At 40.4% G+C, this 20,000-nt stretch overlaps 1 protein-coding gene across 2 annotated transcripts in view; it reads right to left on the bottom strand.

Annotated features, from left to right (window-relative positions):
- LOC115215837 (organic cation transporter-like protein) overlaps positions 1 to 20,000 on the bottom strand; it is a 95,303-nt gene that overhangs the window by 4,180 nt on the left and 71,123 nt on the right. For both annotated transcript variants that reach the window (XM_029785167.2, XM_029785165.2), the window contains exons 3-8: positions 19,038 to 19,141; positions 17,207 to 17,361; positions 15,263 to 15,434; positions 14,150 to 14,362; positions 11,979 to 12,205; positions 8,874 to 9,055 (exon numbers count right to left, since the gene is read on the bottom strand). In XM_029785167.2, the coding sequence (XP_029641027.1) occupies positions 8,874 to 9,055; positions 11,979 to 12,205; positions 14,150 to 14,362; positions 15,263 to 15,434; positions 17,207 to 17,361; positions 19,038 to 19,141 (1,053 nt within the window). The remainder of the gene's footprint in view (positions 1 to 8,873; positions 9,056 to 11,978; positions 12,206 to 14,149; positions 14,363 to 15,262; positions 15,435 to 17,206; positions 17,362 to 19,037; positions 19,142 to 20,000) is intronic.

Here is a 20,000-nt window from a genome sequence, read left to right as displayed (position 1 = left end):
ATATGTGTGTGTGTGTGTGTGTGTGTGTGTGTGTGTTCTATATATAAATATGTATATATAATGTATGTGTGTGTGTGTGTTCTATATATAAATATGTATATATAATGTATGTGTGTGTGTGTGTGTGTGTTCTATATATAAATATGTATATATAATGTATGTGTGTGTGTATGTGTGTTCTATATATAAATATGTATATATACAAAGTGTATATATCTGTATTTATGTATATTAAACTGTTTCATACTTTTACATAGTTATATATATTTTTAAACAAATTATAAATATAAGTTAATAATTTTTATTTTCAATTTAAATAATTTAAATTTTTCAATTTTATATTTTCTATATTTTCTATATTATATTTTTTTTTAATGTTTTTGCTTTTGGTTTTTCACTGTTTGATTTGCCTATTAGTGGTTTTATCTCTAATTTAATTTATACAGATATATATCTCATTTGTATATATAATGCGTGAACACCCACACACACACACACACACACACACACACACACACACACACACACACACACACACACACACACATATATATATATATATATATATACACATATATATATATATATAATGTGTGCATTACGTAGTCGGTCGATTCAGCTGAAAATATGCACACCTATGTTAAAAGTGCTGGCAAGTTTGCATGACAACTATTTTTTCCTCATCTTATAAAATGTGGCCCCAGTAGACCCGAATGAAATCGGGTTATATTAACTAAAATGTGAAAAGGGGTCTAAATGGGGCTGGAAGGGGATTAAAATTTAAAGGAACGGGTGTTTAGCAATTCTCTGTTACATCAAGCTAAAAAATTTGCACCAGCCTTTTAATCGTCAATATGTTGCCGTCCATGATGAAGAAGTTTTGAATGCTTGCCATGGTGAGTCTACTACCGTGAGAAAGAATCACTTCAAAACTTGGTGTTTACGAATTTTATTTTACATCAAGTTCAAATTTTACGCCAGCCGTTGAACTGTCAATACGTTGCTGTCCGTCGTTAAGAAATGCCAACCATGGTGACTCTACTATCCTCAGATTCTATCCCTTCAAACTTTGGTTTCCAATATTTTATTATTTTTATTCAGCTCGCAATTTTGTCTGTCCCTTTTAAATGTTAGTGTTTTGCTGTCTGCTTTGAAGCAGACCTTTCCGTTGTCACTGCCTGATATTTATGATTGATCTTTCTAAATATTTTATTTCTCAACTTACTTAAGATCTTTTGTTGTTTATAAATGGAGAGAGATAGATAAAGATAGAGAGTAAGAGAAAGCGAGGGAGAGTCCGAGAGAAAGGAAGAGTAAGAGAGTGGGAAAGGGAGAGAGAAAGGAGAGAGAAACAAAGAGGGAGAATCATCATCATCATCGTTTAACGTCCGTTTTCCGTGCTAGCACGGGTTGGACGGTTTGACAGGGGTCTGGGAAGCCAGGAGGCTGCACCAGGCTCCAGTCTGATCTGGCAGTGTTTCTACAGGTGGATGCCCTTCCTAACACCAACCACTCTGTGAGTGTAGTGAGTGCTTTTTTCGTGCCGCCGGCACAGGTGCCAGGGGTGCTGGCAGCGGCCACAATCGGTTGGTGCTTTTTACGTGCCACCGGCACAGAAGCCAGTCAAGGCGGCGCTGCCATCGGCCACGTTCTTATGGTGCTTTTTACGTGTTGAAAGGAAGCAACAGAAAGTAACAACCACACTCTTACCCACGCGTAGAGTGGGTCACCTTAAGCATATATATATATATATATATATATATATACATATATATATTAATGTTCGTCCTTCGGGTTCAAAGATGACCATTGACATCATTTGGTGGAATTGCTGCTATGAGACCGGAGGTGGCTGGTGAGGCCAATCCGGGCAAGGAAGCCCCTCCCACAGGTGAGGCAGAAGTGGGTAGGGGCTGTGCTATTGGCGCAGGTGGTTCTGGCTTTCCGCATCTGGCGTTTCTGTTCTGCTGACTGAATCCGTCTCTCCTCAGCTGTCTTTGCTCCTGTGGTGATTGCGCTGCGCCAGGATGAGCGGTCGGCAGCAAGTGTCTCCCAAGTCTCTATGCCGATGGGGAAGTCTTTGAGAGAGACTTTGAGGCTGTCCTTGAAGCGCTTCTTCTGCCCTCCGACTTTACGTTTGCCCTGGCTGAGTTCACCGTAGAAGAGCTGTTTTGGGATGCGAGTGTCGGACATGTGCGAGACGTGGCCTGCCCATCTCAGCTGGGCCTTGTGCATGATCGTGATGGTGCTAGGGAGATCTGCCTGCTTCAGAACTTCCGTGTCTGGGACTTTGTCCTGCCAGCGGATGTGACGGAGGTTCCGAAGACACCTGAGGTGGAAGTGGTTTATCGGTAAGCAGTCCACGTCTCACAGCCGTATAATAGGGTGGTAAGCACGACTGCCCGGTAGACTTTCAGCTTGGTGTTGAGGCTGATTCCTCTCCGCTCTCAGACTTTCTTTCGCAGTCTCCCAAACGCGCTGCTTGCCTTGGAGATTCAGTTGATGATTTCAGCATCTATGTTGGCATTGCAGGAGAGAGTGCTGCCCAGATAGGTGAAGTTTTCCACCGCTCGTAGGATCCGTCCGTTCACCTTTATCTGAGGTTCATGGTATTGTTTGCCGGGGGCTGGCTGAAACATCACTTCGGTTTTCTTGGTACTGATGGTGAAACCGAAGTTGTCACAGGCTGATGAGAACCTGTCCATCCCGAGCTGCATCTCCTGCTCATCGATTGCGTTAAGGGCGCAGTCGTCAGCAAAGAGAAAGTCTCTGACGACTGTCTCCCTCACCTTTGTGACGGCCTGCAATCTTCTGGAGTTGAAAAATTTCCCGTCCGTCCTGTACTTGATGTCGATACCGGACTTGCAGTCCCTGAAGGCGTCGGACAGCATTGCCGAGAACATGATGCTGAACAGTGTTGGGGCCAGGACACAGCCCTGCCTGACTCCGTTAGTCACCTGGAAGACTTCAAGATGAATTGCCGTCTTCAAGGACTCTGGCTGTCATTCCGTCGTGGAACTGGTGGACAATTGCAATAAATTTGCTGGGGCAACCAAATTTTCCCATGACCTTCCAGCGCCCCTCCCGACTGACTGTATCGAAAGCCCTGGTGAGGTCAACAAAGGTCATGTAGAGGTCAAGGTGCTGCTCCATGCATTTCTCCTGGAGCTGGCGGGCGGCGAATATCATGTCAGTGGTCCCTCGACCCGCGCGGAAGCCACACTGGCTCTCAGGGAGAAGGCCTTGCTCCAAGTGTTCCAGAAGTCGGTCAAGCAGGACTCGGGCCAGGATCTTGCCTGCTATGGACAAGAGGGAGATTCCTCGGTGGTTGTCGCAGGACTGCCGATCTCCTTTCCGCTTATAAATGTGGACGATTGTTGCGTCCCGGAAATCTTGAGGGAGTTGTTCCTTGTCCCACATCGACTGGAACAGGCTGGTGAGCTGACTGATCATGGTGGGGCCGCCCGACCTGAACACCTCTGCAGGGATGGCGTCAGAGCCTGGAGCTTTGCCGGTGGACATTTTTTTGATGGCTCTGCTCACTTCCTCGACTGCAGGGGGAACAGCCAGCTCGTGGTTTGTCGGCACCTGGGGGAGTCGTGCGATGGCTTCCTCTTTGATCTGGGCTGGTCGGTTGAGCACGATGTTGAAATGCTCCGCCCATCTCTCCAGGATCAGCCTCTTGTTAGTCAGGAGTGAGGTTCCATCCGAGCTGAGCAGGGAGGGTTGATCCAAAGGAGGACTGCGGTCCATAGACAGCTTTCAGCGCCTCGTAGAATTTCTTGGTGTCGTGTTTGTCTGCGTATCCCTGAATCTCATCCGCCTTGGCGCTTAACCATGCGTCTTGCATGAGGTGGAGTTTTGCCTGGACTGTGCTGCGAATGTTGTTGAAAGCAGCCTTCTTTGCCGTGCAGGTGGTGTCATTTTGGTGGGTCCGCAGCAGACGGCGTTTTTCTTCCAGGAGCTTTTGGATTTCCTGGTCATTTTCGTCGAACCAGTCCTGGTGGTTCCTCGCGACTTGGCCTAGAGTTTCAAGGGCGATGGAATGAACCGTGTCCCTGAATGATTCCCACTGCTCATCGATGCTGGACTGGTCATTCCGAATGTCCAACAGTTTGCTGTCCATACGTAACTGGAGATCTTGTGCAGTCAGCTGCTTCTTTAATTTCGTGATGTTAAGCTTCCTCGTCACTTTCTGACCCCGTGGTCTTCTCTTAGGTTGGATGTAGAAATCCATCCTGGAGATGATGAGGCGATGGTCCGTCCAGCAATCAGCTCCACACATGGCTTTGACCAGTCTCACGTCCCGTCTGTCTTTCGCCCTGACGATGACGTAATCTATCAAATGCCAGTATTTGGAGCGTGGATGCATCCATGATGTCTTGTTGCGTGTTGGCAGACGGAACAAGGTGTTGGCGATGGTAAGATCATGAGAAGCGCACGCCCGCAGGAGGAGCTGCCCGTTGTTGTTGCACTTTCCGATTCCTTGCTTTCCCAGTACGCGATGCCAGGCTTGGTGGTCAGTCCCGACACGGGCGTTAAAGTGCCCAAGGAGGATGAACTTCCCAGGCTGGGCTGACGTGATGAGGGAGTCGAGTTCTTCATAGAACCTGTCCTTAACTTCTTCAGGGTTGGTCATGGTGGGGGTGTAAGCACTGATGATGGTCGCACTAGTCTTGTTTCCAAGTTGGAGCTGCATCTTCATCAGCCGATCGTTGATACCCTCGGGGGAGCTTTCCTAGTTTCCGCACGTGTACTGACTTTATGGCAAAACCAACACCAGCCTCACGACGCTCTTCGCTGCTGTGACCACTCCAAAAGAAAGTGTAGCCGCCGCCTGTCTCTGTCAGCTGGCCTTTGTCCGCAAGGCGGGTCTCGCTCAGTGCTGCGATATCGACATTGTATCGGCTCAGTTCTCTGGCCACCAGGGCAGTTCGTCTCTCTGGTCTGTCCGCTTTGGTGTTGTCAAGCAGAGTTCTCACGTTCCAAGTTGCGAAAGTGAGCACCTTTGTTCGTTTTCTTTCTTTGTTTCGACCGCTTGGAAAGGATCCCCGCCAGCCGCGGTTTGCTGACCAGGTTGAGGTGAGGTAGGCCATGTTTAGGGCAACCTTTTCTAGCCCCGTCCTCATGCTGCGGAGGCGAGCAGAGCGATCCTGAAGAGGGCTGCTCGGTCACTCAGGAGGCTGCCGGACATCACTGCTGCCTCAGTTCAGTGAGGGGCGACCACATGTCCTGAGCCGCTTGTGTGTGGGTTCACGACTGCAGCTCCCAGTGTATCCTCACCTGCTACTTCGCCGTTTCCCCATCGCCACAGAACTTTGTGATGTTGGTGTCATGATGTCATGACGTGCGCGTGACTTGGATTATAGTGAGGGTGACTTGCGCAGGATCAGCCTCACTCTCTCGTCCTGGTGCGCCGGATCCAGTGGCAAGACAAAGTCAAGACGGCTGGGGGTAGACCAGGATGCAGGAGCTGCCGGAAGGTGGCACGCATGGCGCAATCCAACCGCCTTAGGGGCTCCACTCCGGATTTATGTAGGTTTTTGGATGGCCATTGACTCATGAGAGAGTTCCTCTGCCCTTTGACAGGTTTTGTTTTTAGTCCTGCTGGGTGTCCAAATCACCCTCCTCACCAAGAAATCTTGGTGGGGTTGCCAGTTTAGTCGCCAACGACCCGACCATGTAACAGGTTGTACTGGGTTACATGTTACCAGTAGCTCCAAGCGGAGACTTGACACTGATATATATATATATATATATAACAATTTAGGAGTGACCCTAACAGGTCACTCGTCCACCAGAAAGAGCAGCCATAACTCACACCGCCAAGTAGTAGTAATTCAGAAATTAGGTGAAAATTTAAAAACATTTACCCTAATTCATCTTTTAGACGTTGCAACGTTTCTGTGTCATTAATGATTAAATTAGCTTAATTAAATTAAATTAAGCTAATCTACCATAGGTTACACTTCATCAGTAAAAAACCTGGGAGAGACAAATATACACGAGGCGTCTGTATCGATGCCTACGGAATATCTGTCTTAAAATTTTCAAGACTGACGTATTCGCGCCAAACTTATCAGCAGTAAATATAAACTGCCGATTCAATCTCAGAATTATTCAGAAAATTATCAATTAGTCAATTTAGGGTAGCAAAAAAATTCAATAGAAATTTATCGCTACCAGCGGCCTGGTGGAAAAGAGAAAATAGTCATCGACTAAATATATAAATATAACAATTTAGGAGTGACCCTAACAGGTCACTCGTCCACCAGAAAGAGCAGCCATAATTTAATTTAATTTAATTTAATTTAATTTAATTTAATTAAGCTAATTTAATCATTAATGACACAGAAACGTTGCAACGTCTAAAAGATGAATTAGGGTAAATGTTTTTAAATTTTCACCTAATTTCTGAATTACTACTACTTGGCGGTGTGAGTTATGGCTGCTCTTTCTGGTGGACGAGTGACCTGTTAGGGTCACTCCTAAATTGTTATATTTATATATTTAGTCGATGACTATTTTCTCTTTTCCACCAGGCCGCTGGTAGCGTTAAATTTCTATTGAATTTTTTTGCTACCCTAAATTGACTAATATATATATATATATATATATATATATATATTATATATATATATATATATATATATATATATATATATATATATATATATATATTTATATATATATAATAAACCTTTACATAAATAAATAACATGAAATACACGAAGGGACGAACAAAAAGACAAACGGGTCATTCAAAGCCTTCATTCTTCAGTCAGAAACTGATCCCTCATCGCAGATTTCGGCTGTTTAATTCTGAGATCCGCTCTGAATCAGCCAGCCACAGAAGGAAAGAATGCAACGCAACAGAGACGAACATGAAACGAAAAAATCTTTTTTTGAGACAGTAACGGTTAAAAACACGGATGACACAGGCGCCCTACGGCTTTGAGACAAAAAGAGAGACACAAAAACAATGTCAGCAAGCGTGGAAAAATAATTACCTTTTCAGTGAGGAGACACATGTTGAACAAGCGGGCGATGGAAACAGAATGGCTGAGGCAGCAAGTCGCAAGAGGGTAAGAGAGAGAAGGATATATATATATATATGCATGAATGTATGTGTGTATGTATGCATTTGTGTATCTTTGATTGTCCCCCACCATCGTTTGACAACCGATGTTGGTGTGATTATGTCCCCGTAACTTAGCAGTTCGGCGGTAGAGACCGATAGAATAAATACTAGGTTGACAAAGAATCAGTCCTGAGATCAATTGGTTCGATTAAAGATGCTCCAGCATGGCCACAGTCAAATGACTGAAACAAGTAAAAGAATAAATGAATACAAGAATATATATTTGCACATATATATATCTCTTATCTTTTGTTTCAGCCATTAGTCTGTGGCCATGCTGAGGCATTGCCTTGAAGAAAGTTTTGTGGAATGAATCAACCTCAGCACTTTTTTAAATCCTCGGATTTATTCTATCGATCTCTTTTGCTATACTGCTATGTCATTGTTATTGTAGTGGTCTACGTAGCTAAATAGTTGAATGATCTCCCCTGCAAGAAAGATTATAGAGTAACCCCTCTTTTCTAAGTTTCTCGAAGCATCTGTGTCATGAGACGTGGTTCATAATTATTCAAGAAGCTTAATGTTTCTCTTGGAAGTTTCTAGAATGTCAAGCGTTCCATTAATAAAAACAGCTTGCTAAGCCAGCTTTTCACTTCTTAGTCGATTAGACTTAGAGCCATTCACGTCATTGCTATGTCCGTCTATTTCTCTACGCCACATGTCTGAAAACCACCTCTTAGCTGTAATTTCTACATTTTCTATCTCTGAACTTTCTTGCATCATTCAACTAGATTCTACATTTTGATTCTATGTATTATCATCGTAGTAAATATATAAGTCTTGAATTTATTCTTCATCTCTTTATGAACTATTGTAATAACATACACGCAGCCACATCAACACCTTGTACTAACTATATATTCCCGCTACATAAATTGATAACCAACTGACCACACAGGACACAACCAGTTCCAGCGACAACACAACAGCAGCCACATGGAGACTCATCAACTTCGTCCAGCAGCATTCAGAAACCTCCATCTCTGTCGCCATCATCTTCTTAACTTCGTCAACACCATCTCTCTACGTACACAGCAATAAGCAACACTCGCACAGGTTCTAACACAACACTGATCGTGAATCACTTCACCATGGTCAACAGCAAATACAACCTGCGAGAACTCCTGTACCAAGTAACCCAGGCAGCAGCATTACAGCCACAACTTCGTACGACACGTACCGCTCCGGCTCTGCATCATCGCCGCAACTTCTTGATACAGCATTTCAACTATCGTGTACCTTGACTACGAACTAGTATTTATCATCCTTGTGTCTGAACATTCTTCTAACGTCATATTATAGACTCTTTCAATGCTCTGTACTTATCGCACACACAGACACACATGTTAACCTATCAATAAAATCTACTCTTAAACATTCTACCCGATTGTGTCTCTCTTTAACTTCTGGCTCATATACGCATTTATCCTTTTCATATTTATTGTATCGACCGTGTCATGTGCAAAGGAGCCATTCTCGTCACCTCACTTCGCACGGTCGATTACACAACAAATACCGTGTATTTCATCCCAAATACAGTAACAAAGGTTTATAGCTATTGTGCCTGGTCTGATGGATAATATTTCCTTATTCGTATGTTATTATGTAAATTCATAGAAAGATAAGCCTAGCTCTGTCTCTTTACTAGTTGAGCTGGTTCCACGATGGGTGGACTAACAAAAGGGGCGAACAGCAAAACAAATAGCAAGTCTGAAATAATCTAAATACTTACCAGATTGAAAGTGTAAGGTGCCAAAGCACCGCCAAAACGTGCAAGGGTGGACAAAGTTCCCAATGCACCGTTTCTTATACAAGTTGGATATAATTCCAAAGTGTATAAATACACAATTCCAAAAGCTGCAGTGATAAACAAACGGCCCAATATTGAACTAGCAGTTACTATCCATCGATGGGCTGAAAAAGAAAAAGATAAAAGGCAGAATTCTTAAGTAAAAACAACAAAAAAGGCCTTTTCGGTATTTCACAGACACGTTGACCCTTAATATAATTCTCAGGTAAAATCAAAATGACAATGGCTGACTCAGCTGTACATAATTTCTATAAGTGGGCTCCTCTACAGTTTTCATCTAACCAGTCACATTCAGAAAGCACAGGCCCTCACAAATCGTGAGTTGGTACCCAACATGCTGAAAGCCCACAAGGAGTGAGTCACCCCTTAGCTTTTTTTGAAGCATGTCTCTAGAAACTCCCTTGGAACCCAGGCTATGTCTCCTTCAATAATTGACAGTGACTTGGTCAGTGGATCCTCTGCGATGGTCAACAATCAACAGCAAGACGAGCTGTTAATGGATCCCACTATCCCAAAGTGTGTGTTTGTGTGCACGTGACTGGGGACCACATGTGAACTTGTGTCCCCAGTGAAGCTCGGAGCAAGGAACCATTTGATCATACGGAACATATCAAACCCAGTGCTTGACTGGTTCTTTAGATTTTTGATCCTGAAAGAATGAAAGGCAAAAACGACCATGTCAGGATTTGAACCCAGAATGCAAACCGGAAGAAATGCCACTAAGCATTTTGTTTGGTGCAGCAATGATCCTGTTATACTAAAAGAGTTTGGATAGAATGATGGAAGCACTGGGTTAAATGGAAGTTTTATTATTCAATATTGTGGTAGAATGGCTGATTTCGATATGCGGGCTTCTCTACAGTTTTTATCTCCCTAGTCTCATTCACAATACCACTTGGTGGCTAATCTTAAAACACAAACATCAATGTTGAGAGAAAATGTTTACTAAAAGATTGGAAACAAAAGTGAAAGCCTTTCGCCCGGAAGGTGGCCTGTGATTGAGCAGCGCAGGGCCGGTCGTCATCCAGGGACTGCTTATACACAAAGCCAGAGGCAGAGAAGAAGGTGGGATAAGGAGACAAACTGAACGGTAATTGAATGCTGGATCAGGAGTGAACCCAAGAGAAGGGGATTCCGACAACACACGAAAGCAAAATGGAATGAAATAGGACTCTTCGAAATAAGTGAGCAACGGCTAGCCGGCCAGGCAAGAACAATAAGAGCAAAAGGGTGGTTAACAGATATGGAAATTGAAGAGATAGAAAGGAAAGTAGAAAATAGAAATAATACTTCTCGAACGGATAACGTTCCCAGCGAGAACAGAGAAATAAATAACGGCAGCGAAGACATAGAACAAAGTGTAAATGTAAATGCATTCTCAAGAAATGAAGCAGAAGTAATAGGAAGAGCTATAGCACAAGGATACGATGATGACTGACAAGATATAGGGAGGATGCTGTGCTGATATATTAGAGAAGACCAGGATCAAGGACTCCTCAATCAGAGGTACATTGATCGACGTAAGCTCAAAGTTGAAACTGAAAAGATAGATTCGGTCCTTGGGCTGTTCTAGACGAGAAATATAACTGAAACTAACAAGATTACTCGGGCTGTTGTTATTGTTGCAGCATATAGATTGCTGATGAAGGTAATTTAACCTAAATCCTGCTATAGATACCTGGGAATATCTGAGGCAGATGGAATCAAACACAACGGTTTGAAGAGAAAAACAAAAAGAGAGTACCTGTGGCGAGTGAGAAAAATATTGGCTTCAAAGCTGAATGTCAGAAACCTAAATCCGGCAGTAAACTCATGCGCAGTCGCAGTAGTTCGATATGGCACTGGAATCCTGAAGTGGACAGAGGAGAAGCTAAAGGAGAGGGACAGGAAGTCAAGAAAGCTCCTAATGATGCATGGAGCCCATCATCCACGTGCAGACACTTATCGTCTATACATGAAGAGGGCAAATGGAGGAAGGGGACTGATAAGTGTGGAAGACTGCGTGCGTATTGAACTCGAGAGCTTAATGAGATACTTAGCCCAAAAGAAGGAAACTTTGCTAGTGTCAGTTACGAATGAAGGATAATTAAAAGCAGAGAAAAAATGGAAAAATAGATGAAGAAGTGCAAAAAGGACATGAAGAAGAATTACACAGGAATGACCAACACAGTCAATTCCATGTAACCACAACAGAAGTTGCTGCAAAAAAAACAGGTGGGATTGGCTGATGAAAGGAACCCTAAAAAAAGAGACCGGAGCACTATACTGGCAGCGCAAGACCAAGTTTTGGCCATGAATTGGAGGATCAACCTTATGAATGAGCAAGAGTCTCTGCTGTGCCGCATCTGAAATAGAGTGAATGAAACAATTGTCCATATGAGGAACGAATGTCCTAGACTTGCCCCAAACTACTGCAAGTTGTGGCGACACGACCAGGTAGCGAAAGTGCTACACTGGACACTGCGCGAAAAGTGGGGGCTAGAGAGAGGCAAGACGTGGTATGAGCACAAACCGAAGAGAGTGGCGGAGTTGGAGACTTGCAAAACTCTCTGGGATTTTCCAACCCAAACAGATCAAGTGCTAGGGCATAACAGACCGAACCTAGTGGTGGTCAACAAGATGCACCATATGTGCTATATAGTTGATGTAGCATGTCTTTTTTACCAACGAATAGTCAAGAAGGAAGGCTAAAACATAAATACAACCCTTTTAAGTACGAAATCGTCCGACTATGGAAAATGAAGAAGTTGAAGATAATACCAATTATTGTTGAGTTCACGGGGACAGTATCAGAAGTCATCAAAAGGAATATAAAGGAAATCAGAATAGAGTGCCCAGTAGAACTGTTACAAAAGGTTTGCCTCCTTGGCACGGCCAGAATAATCAGGTAAGTATTAGGTAGCTGTAAAGACTGGTTAGCATTTACCGTAGGTTCTAGGTAGCAAGCCCGCTACGCATGCAAAATACCAGTTCTAACAAAACCTGTGATAAAAAGAAAAACAACAACAACAATAATGATTTGTTTACCTTTAGTGCCATAGAGGACGGGAAATATTCCAGCAATACACATGACTCCAGCCAAAATCATCAGGCTGGAATGCAATTTTCTTCTTCCAATTCGGTTTAACAGAAGGAGGCACAGAATGTAGGCTGGAAACTCGACAACCGAATTCAAAAAAAAATTCATATAGAGATTGCCATACAATTTGCCAACATTAAGAGTAAGGCCGTAATATACCAAGCTTATAGTTATCCTATATAATAGAAATGAAATATTTTATATATGGATGATTGCATAAAAGTTGCTGACCAACAGCGAGTAAAGCTATACAACTAACTGTCTTATATAGACAACTAAGACAACTTAACAACTGAGACAGAGTTAACTTTAGTGTGTTGGATAAATGCTGAGTAAATGGTTTATATGTTTATGTGGCGTGTTTGTTTATGTGTGTATGTGATGTTTATGTTTATGGAGTAGAAAAATATTTCGTGATAAGCATAATTCACTGATTTGTCTGTTGTCTCTTACACTTGTTAGCCTTCGGTAATTCATAGTGATATAGTTTTCTAAATTTGATGAAGGGCCCTGCCTAAATCATATCCTTAGTCTTCACATAAAAGAAATATCTAAAAAGGTTTGTCAGTTTGCCTCATGGTCCCCCGCAGACAGAACAGAAAAGGTGTTGCCCCAGATGCACTGTGGTCGAAGGGCTGAGAATGCCGGAAGTCTCCACTGACGCAGGCTTGATCACAAACCTGTCAGAGAGTTGGCCACTACTTTAATAACCTACTTTTAGAGACATAAGACAGCTTATTCTGACTTAACACTTTCGTTACCATGGTGTTAAAATACGTTAGTTTTGTTTCAACTAATTTTCAAAATAATGAAGAATTTAATAAAATGAGGTGCCCATAATTAAGACTGGAACACAAATAAACATGAAATTTTAATGGAAATTTTCAAATTAGATCAAACAGGAAGTCTGTATGATACAACAAGGGACATTCTCATGTGGCTTGATATCAAAAGGGTCAACTAAGTTTTACTTCTCATTTTATCATTCTTTGCTTTGCTCTAAAAAGAATTCCTTTAATTCATCTTCATGTAAGCATCCTTGCACACTTAGTATCTTTGATATTCTCTCAAGTTTGACTCTACATGAATTTCTTGCAAGAAAACTTCCACAAATATCTGCATCATTCTGATCAATATAAGTGCATGCATGGCTGCGTGGTAAGAAGCTTGCTCCCAAACACATGGCTCCAGGTTCAGTCTTAGTGCGTGGTAGTTTGAGAAAGTATCTTCTACCCTAACCATGGGCTGACTAAAGCCATGTGAGTGGACTTGATAGACGGAAACTGAAAGAAGCCCATCATATATGTATATACTATTTTGATGTATAGTGTATTTGTTTCTTTTCGTATCTGATATTTGTTATGGATCTTCTATAAGAATGAAGCTGTGTTCCTTAAGTTGCCATTTCTATACACGAAGGCCTAGAAGAGATCTTGTGAAACAGAGTTTATTTTAGCGAGATACCTATTGAAATCACCCGAGCAGACACACACCTGCGCCGATTGATACACCTAAACCAGATGTTCAGAATCCCACCCATGTGGGACCTATGCTACATGGATCGAAAGAACTATAGTGATTAATAAACATTTTCGTACCTTCCATATTGCGTTTCTCTCATTAATCAAATATTAATATATATATATATATATATATATATATATATATATATATAATATATATATATATATATATATATGCATATATATATAGCATATATATATTATGTATATACATACACACATCATACATACATGCATATATATACACATACATACATATATATATATATATATATATACATACACACACAGATATTATATATATATACAGAGAGAGAGAGAGGGCTCTGTGTGTGTGTATCTTTGTGTATGTATTTATATGCACCACCACCACCATTTTACGACCAGTGCCGGTTTGTTTATGTCCTTATAACTTAATGATTTAAAAGAAATCAACAGAATCAGCACTAGGCATAAAAAATGTTCTGTGGGGTCAATTAATTCAAGTTAAAGTTTTTCAAGGCGGTGCCCCAGCATGGCCGCAGTCTAATGATTGAAATGAGTAAATGATAAACGATAAAGAATATACAGAAAATGGTAAATGTAATATCACTCACCAGTTTAGTATCAAAACTAGGGTCCGTTTTAGAAGCTGAGGAATGGTAAACATTTTCCAGATTTCTACTTTTTTATTGTTCGATGAGGAAATGTTGACGATTTCTGTTTGAGGCAAAACTGTTTTATTCAGTTTGGCGATGTTGCTAAGAATTATGTTGGCATCTTTTGTTCTCTTTTTATTGAGGAGCCATCGGGGAGACTCGTCTAGGAAACTTGCAAATAGAAAACGGAAAATACAACCACATACACACATATATAAACACACACTCATATATACATACATGTATACATACATACATACATACATACATACATACATACATACATACATACATACATACGTACGTACGTACGTACATACAATCAGACAGAGATTGGTAGATCGATAGATTGGTAGCTAGATAGGCATTTGTTCATGATGCCATACAATGAGACTGAACCCAGAACCATGTGGTTGGGAAGCAAACATCTTACCACACAGCCACGCCTGCACCTATGATGTTACTAAAGATGTTTAAAAGTCAGGTGAAGCCTGTATTTAAAGCTTCTTAAGTTACTCGTCTCTAAACATCGAATGCTTTTGCCCCAAAAGAACTAAACTACATAATTGGATTCAAACGAAAGTACAGGTGTTTTATCAGAGTCTTCCTTCCCCTAAAGGTTTCTCACTCCCAGCTGTCCTTTGATGGGTTATGTTTCTCATCCTGGAGGGTGTCCGACATAATTACCCACCCCACCCTCACCCTCCTTCCCAAGCGAGCTTGTTAGGGTTGCAAGTTTAGTGGCCACCAGCTTATATGACGGTTTGTACCTACAAGCACACATGTCCACACACACACACACACACACATACACGCGCATACACACAGAGAGAAATCCATCCATCTATCCATACATCCACCCATTCAAATATAGATATATACATCCATACACCCATACATACTTAAATCCATCCGTATATATATATACCCATACACTCATACGTACATACCTGCATACATTGATACATACACTCAGCCATACTTACATCCATAGACATGCATACAGTGACATATACATAAATCCATTGACCATACACCCATATACGAATGCGTACACACATGCATACTTACCAGATATAGGCGACACCGAGCACCAGTGATGGGATTGATATTATGATCATCAAAGTCCTCCAGGTCCTCACAAAGTAAGTCAGAAGAGATATGATCATGTATCCGATGCTAAACATCATTTCGATAGCAATGGAAGATTTCATTCTACTGTCCACCGAAGACACTTCAGAAGCTAGAATTTGAAACAATGATGACAGCAATAACGAAGATGATAATATAAAAAGGGTATATATAATATACATGCATACATGCATACATACATACATACATACATACATACATACATACATACATACATACATACATACAGAATGTAAGCACGCCGGGCGAAATGCTTAGCAGTATTTCGTCTGCCGCTACGTTCTGAGTTCAAATTCCGCCGAGGTCAACTTTGCCTTTCATCCTTTCGGGGTCGATAAATTAAGTACCAGTTACGCACTGGGGTCGATATATAATCGACTTAATCCATGTGTCTGTCCTTGTTTGTCCCCTCTGTGTTTAGCCCCTTGTGGGAAGTAAAGAAATAAGTATTTCATCTGTCTTTACAGTCTGAGTTCAAATGCTGCCGAGGTCGACTTTGCCTTTCATCCTTTCGTGGTCTATAAATTAAGTTGCGTTCTGAGGTCGATCTAATCGACTAGCCCCCTCCCCAAAAATCTTTGGGCCTGGTGCCTATAGTATAAAAGAATAATACATACACAAATGCATATATACATATACGCACACACACGCACATACACATACACACTCACATATATAGTAAGAAGAAAAAAGGGATTTAAAAATCCAAGCAGATGTCAATAAAGCACTCATCTTTAAACAAATTTGATTAACAATATCCAGCAATCAGACACCAATAAATGCAAGTAGAACACACATCCAAAGGAATTCCTCATGGATGACGAATAGATCTAAATAGCATTTAGAAGAATTTCAAGAAATTCAGAGTAATAGACCACAAAACTAGGGATAAAGAAAATCACATCTTTAATTGTTGAATTCACCGAAGAAAGCCGTCGACCGTTTCTGTTGTATCGACATATTTGAATTCAGGGAGTATTCAAATTAATATACCCCAAAATGCATCAAGGGACCTTGGGTGTCTTCTACTATAGTCTCGGGCTGACCAAAGACTTGTGAGTGGATTTGATAGATGGAAACTGAAAGATGCCTGTTGTATACTCATGGACACTTGAAATGTACAGACGTGTTTTGCTTCCCTCTGCCGAAGTCAGTAGCAAGCTACTCAGCTACGAAGCCAAACTGACCGTTTATATATATATATATTTAACCACGAGTTTACCTACAAACTCGTAATATTTTTTACTTAACGACAAATTACACCCTAAACAAACAGGCAAATAACCCAAAAGCCTTGATGATTGAAAGGTGAGTGAGATCGGCCGGTAGTTCCTTTCTTGAAAACAATAGACTGCTGAACCTCAACCAACATGGGTTCGGTAATGGAAGGAACTGTCTAATGCAGCTCCTGCATCACTTTGATGACGTTTTGAGAGCTTTGAGAGAGGGCTCGAATATTGATGTCATCTACTTTGATTTCTGCAAGGCCTTTCACCGAGTGGATCATAATATCCTCTTGAAAAAAACTATTCAACATCGGTGTTTGTGGAAACTTATTACATATGAATCAAGTGTTTCCTGACAGACAGAACCCAACACGTTGTAGTCGAAGGAGTAAAATCAAACCCAGCTAAAGTCTATACGACACAAAAGCTCTGTGTCCTTATATCTTCAAACAGAGAGTTCAGCAATCAAGGAGACAGATAGTGTGTCGTATAACTAGCTAAAAACGATGTTTCTTTGGGCTAAAACAACAGTAACATCGTCCCTTTCAGGACAGCCACGTTATGTTGGCAAACAGCCTTTACTTTGCATTCAGATTTAAAAGTGGACATTTTTGGTGTTTTATTGTTGTTTGCTTACCAAAAACAACCGAAGGAACGTAGGATCCAGCACCACCAACAGCGGTGAGAAAACGTAATACATATATGGCATAAATGTTGGAGATTAAAGCCATTGCTATTCCAGTTGACCCTTGCAAAAATAAACACACAATTATCACTTTCTTGCGACCAAATCTGAAAAAGATTGAAGAGAAAAACTTAAAACTTATCTGATTAAATTCATAAGTAAATAAATAAATAAATACATCAGCAAAAGAGACCTATAGAATAAGAAGCAGAATTTTTTAAAAATTAAGTCATGGGGTCGATTTGTTTTAACTAAAAACCAATCAAGGCAGTGCTCCAGCACGGCCACGGTTAAATGGCTGAAACAAATAGAAGAATATATATAATGTACTGTTCCATGATGTAAAATTCAGCAAAACAAGTAGTTCATCTGGTGAGAGATAAATAGTATTTACCTTAAGGGCACAATACATGTATTAAGCGCTAATAATAGTTTGATATGTTGAGAAATTAGATTGAGAGCCAGTCCTGATTTGATTAGACTTGAAGCTCCAAAATACTGGCAAGGCACAATATGTGTACAAACGGTCCCAATACCATGAAACGTGATTCTTAAGTATGCTTAGGTATGGATTAATTAATTATGAGATAATCAACTTGCGTAAATAACTAATTTAATTAGACTTTAAGCTCCAGTAATGAATCACATTGAACATTACTCCTTAGACACAAGTGATACTTAAATGAAAACGTAAGAAAAAAACGGGTATGGAAAGACAAATTAAGAAGTTTTAATTAGACACTTAATTAGGAATTAATTAGACTTTCTGCTCCAGCGTCAATTACTTCTCAGAATTGTTCACTAAACCCAACTGAATCTATTCATGTCACTTAAGAACCATTTTAGGTATGGATTTCTAATTTAAGAAGCATTTTCTACCAATCACTATACACTAATTAAGGAGAAATATACAGAAACACTGTTTTCAAGCTACGTGATGAATTCAACATACAAACGTGTCTTAGAGCCAAAACGTGTTTTGACAGAGTTTGTCACGTTTTTGTAAAGCTTTATCCAATTCTTTACTCATATTCATTCGCATTCAGATCATCAGAGTACGAACACGCCTGATATTACTCTTCCGCTAGTCAACACATGCAGTAAGGAGGCTTCAAAAATAAATTATCATGGAGGACCATTTCTCTCCTGGCGATCCTGGGCAACCTTCATATTCCCCCGATCTCGTCACCTCTCAAACTGATCCCTACGTAATCCCATCCGATTCAGCATTGAATATTGGCGGGTCCCACTCGGAAACTGCGGATGTACCCTCGGCCAGTCAGCCTCTCGTAGGCTGAGTCTCAGAGTAAAGGGTAGCCATAAAAGAAATCCAGATGAGTTGATATGGAGATAGGGATGCAGACAGATACACCCGAGCATGTTTACCTGTGTCATTAGCTCTCTCTCTCCCTCCCTCTCCCTCTCTGTATATATATATATATATATATATATATATATATAATATATATATATATATATATATATATATGTATTATATATATATGTATATGCATATAAACATATATATATATATACTTGGAAACAGATGCGTCGCATTCAATTAATATATATCCCAGAACGTTTGCAAGGCCGTTTTGAATTTATGAAGTGGTTATGCTCGGTCACGAGTTAACATCCACAACCATATATACAGATTCATGCACTACACACACACGCACTCACACATACACACATTCACACACACATATGAAATTCGCAAAAATATAAAATATAATGCAAACACAAAACACACTAGCGTGGAAATATGACACGCAAAACTTACCTGTCTGATGAAATCCCACAGACGATCATGGCGAAAAGGTAGCCCATGAAGAAAATGGTAATGGTGTGCCTTGCCAGAATCGCATCATCGCAAACGAGATTCAGCTGCAATGAGAAATAGGAAAACTATTTAATGTATACATTTTATAATTTTGATAAAAATAATTTTATGCTTTGGAATTGTAGAAACACTGTTTCTTGGAAACCCCTTTCAGAGTCACTGTGTATTCTAATGACTTTGTTGTAGGAACAACGGTCTTGTGACAGTCTCAGAAATTATTGTATCATGGGGAAGGAGCCACTGTCAAAGGGGCCACTGTTCATTGGCTCGGGAACAGTGCGAGTACAGCCACTAAAATTTGGTGGTGCAGGGGCAATGAAAGCGCTTTAAACGATCTTCTAAAAAGCTTCATCACCAAAACAAATGAGCATAAAATCATTTTTGGGTTGATTTGAAACATTATTTTCTGTGATGGGATTAATCCGATTTGACTGATGTACAAATATAATACTACTACTACTACTACTACTACTACTACTACTACTACTAATAATAATAATAATAATAATAATAATAATAATAATAATAATAATAATATTTATAATAATAATAATTCTTTTTCTTCTTCTTCTTCTTCTTCTTCTTCTTCTTATATTATTATTATTATTATTATTATTATTATTATTATCATTATTATTATTATTATTATTATTATTATTATCATTATTGTTATTATTATTATAACTGTATTTGTTTCGATATTAAGATTTTTTTTTTAAAGTGACCTTTTGTGTAAAAAAATTTGAACATAGGGTTTGCACCCCCGAAGCAAATTTTATTCTCGTATTTATGCCACTGTTGAGGGTTAACCCAGAATCTTTTGTGTGGAGGGACTTTATTGTAAAGATTGTTTTCCAGAATTAGTCTCAGAATCTATTCTGACCCAGGAGCTATATTGGAAAG

Source organism: Octopus sinensis, linkage group LG9 (assembly GCF_006345805.1).
Source record: "Octopus sinensis linkage group LG9, ASM634580v1, whole genome shotgun sequence".
Lineage (NCBI taxonomy): Eukaryota > Metazoa > Mollusca > Cephalopoda > Octopoda > Octopodidae > Octopus > Octopus sinensis.
This window is presented reverse-complemented; position numbering and strand designations above follow the sequence as displayed.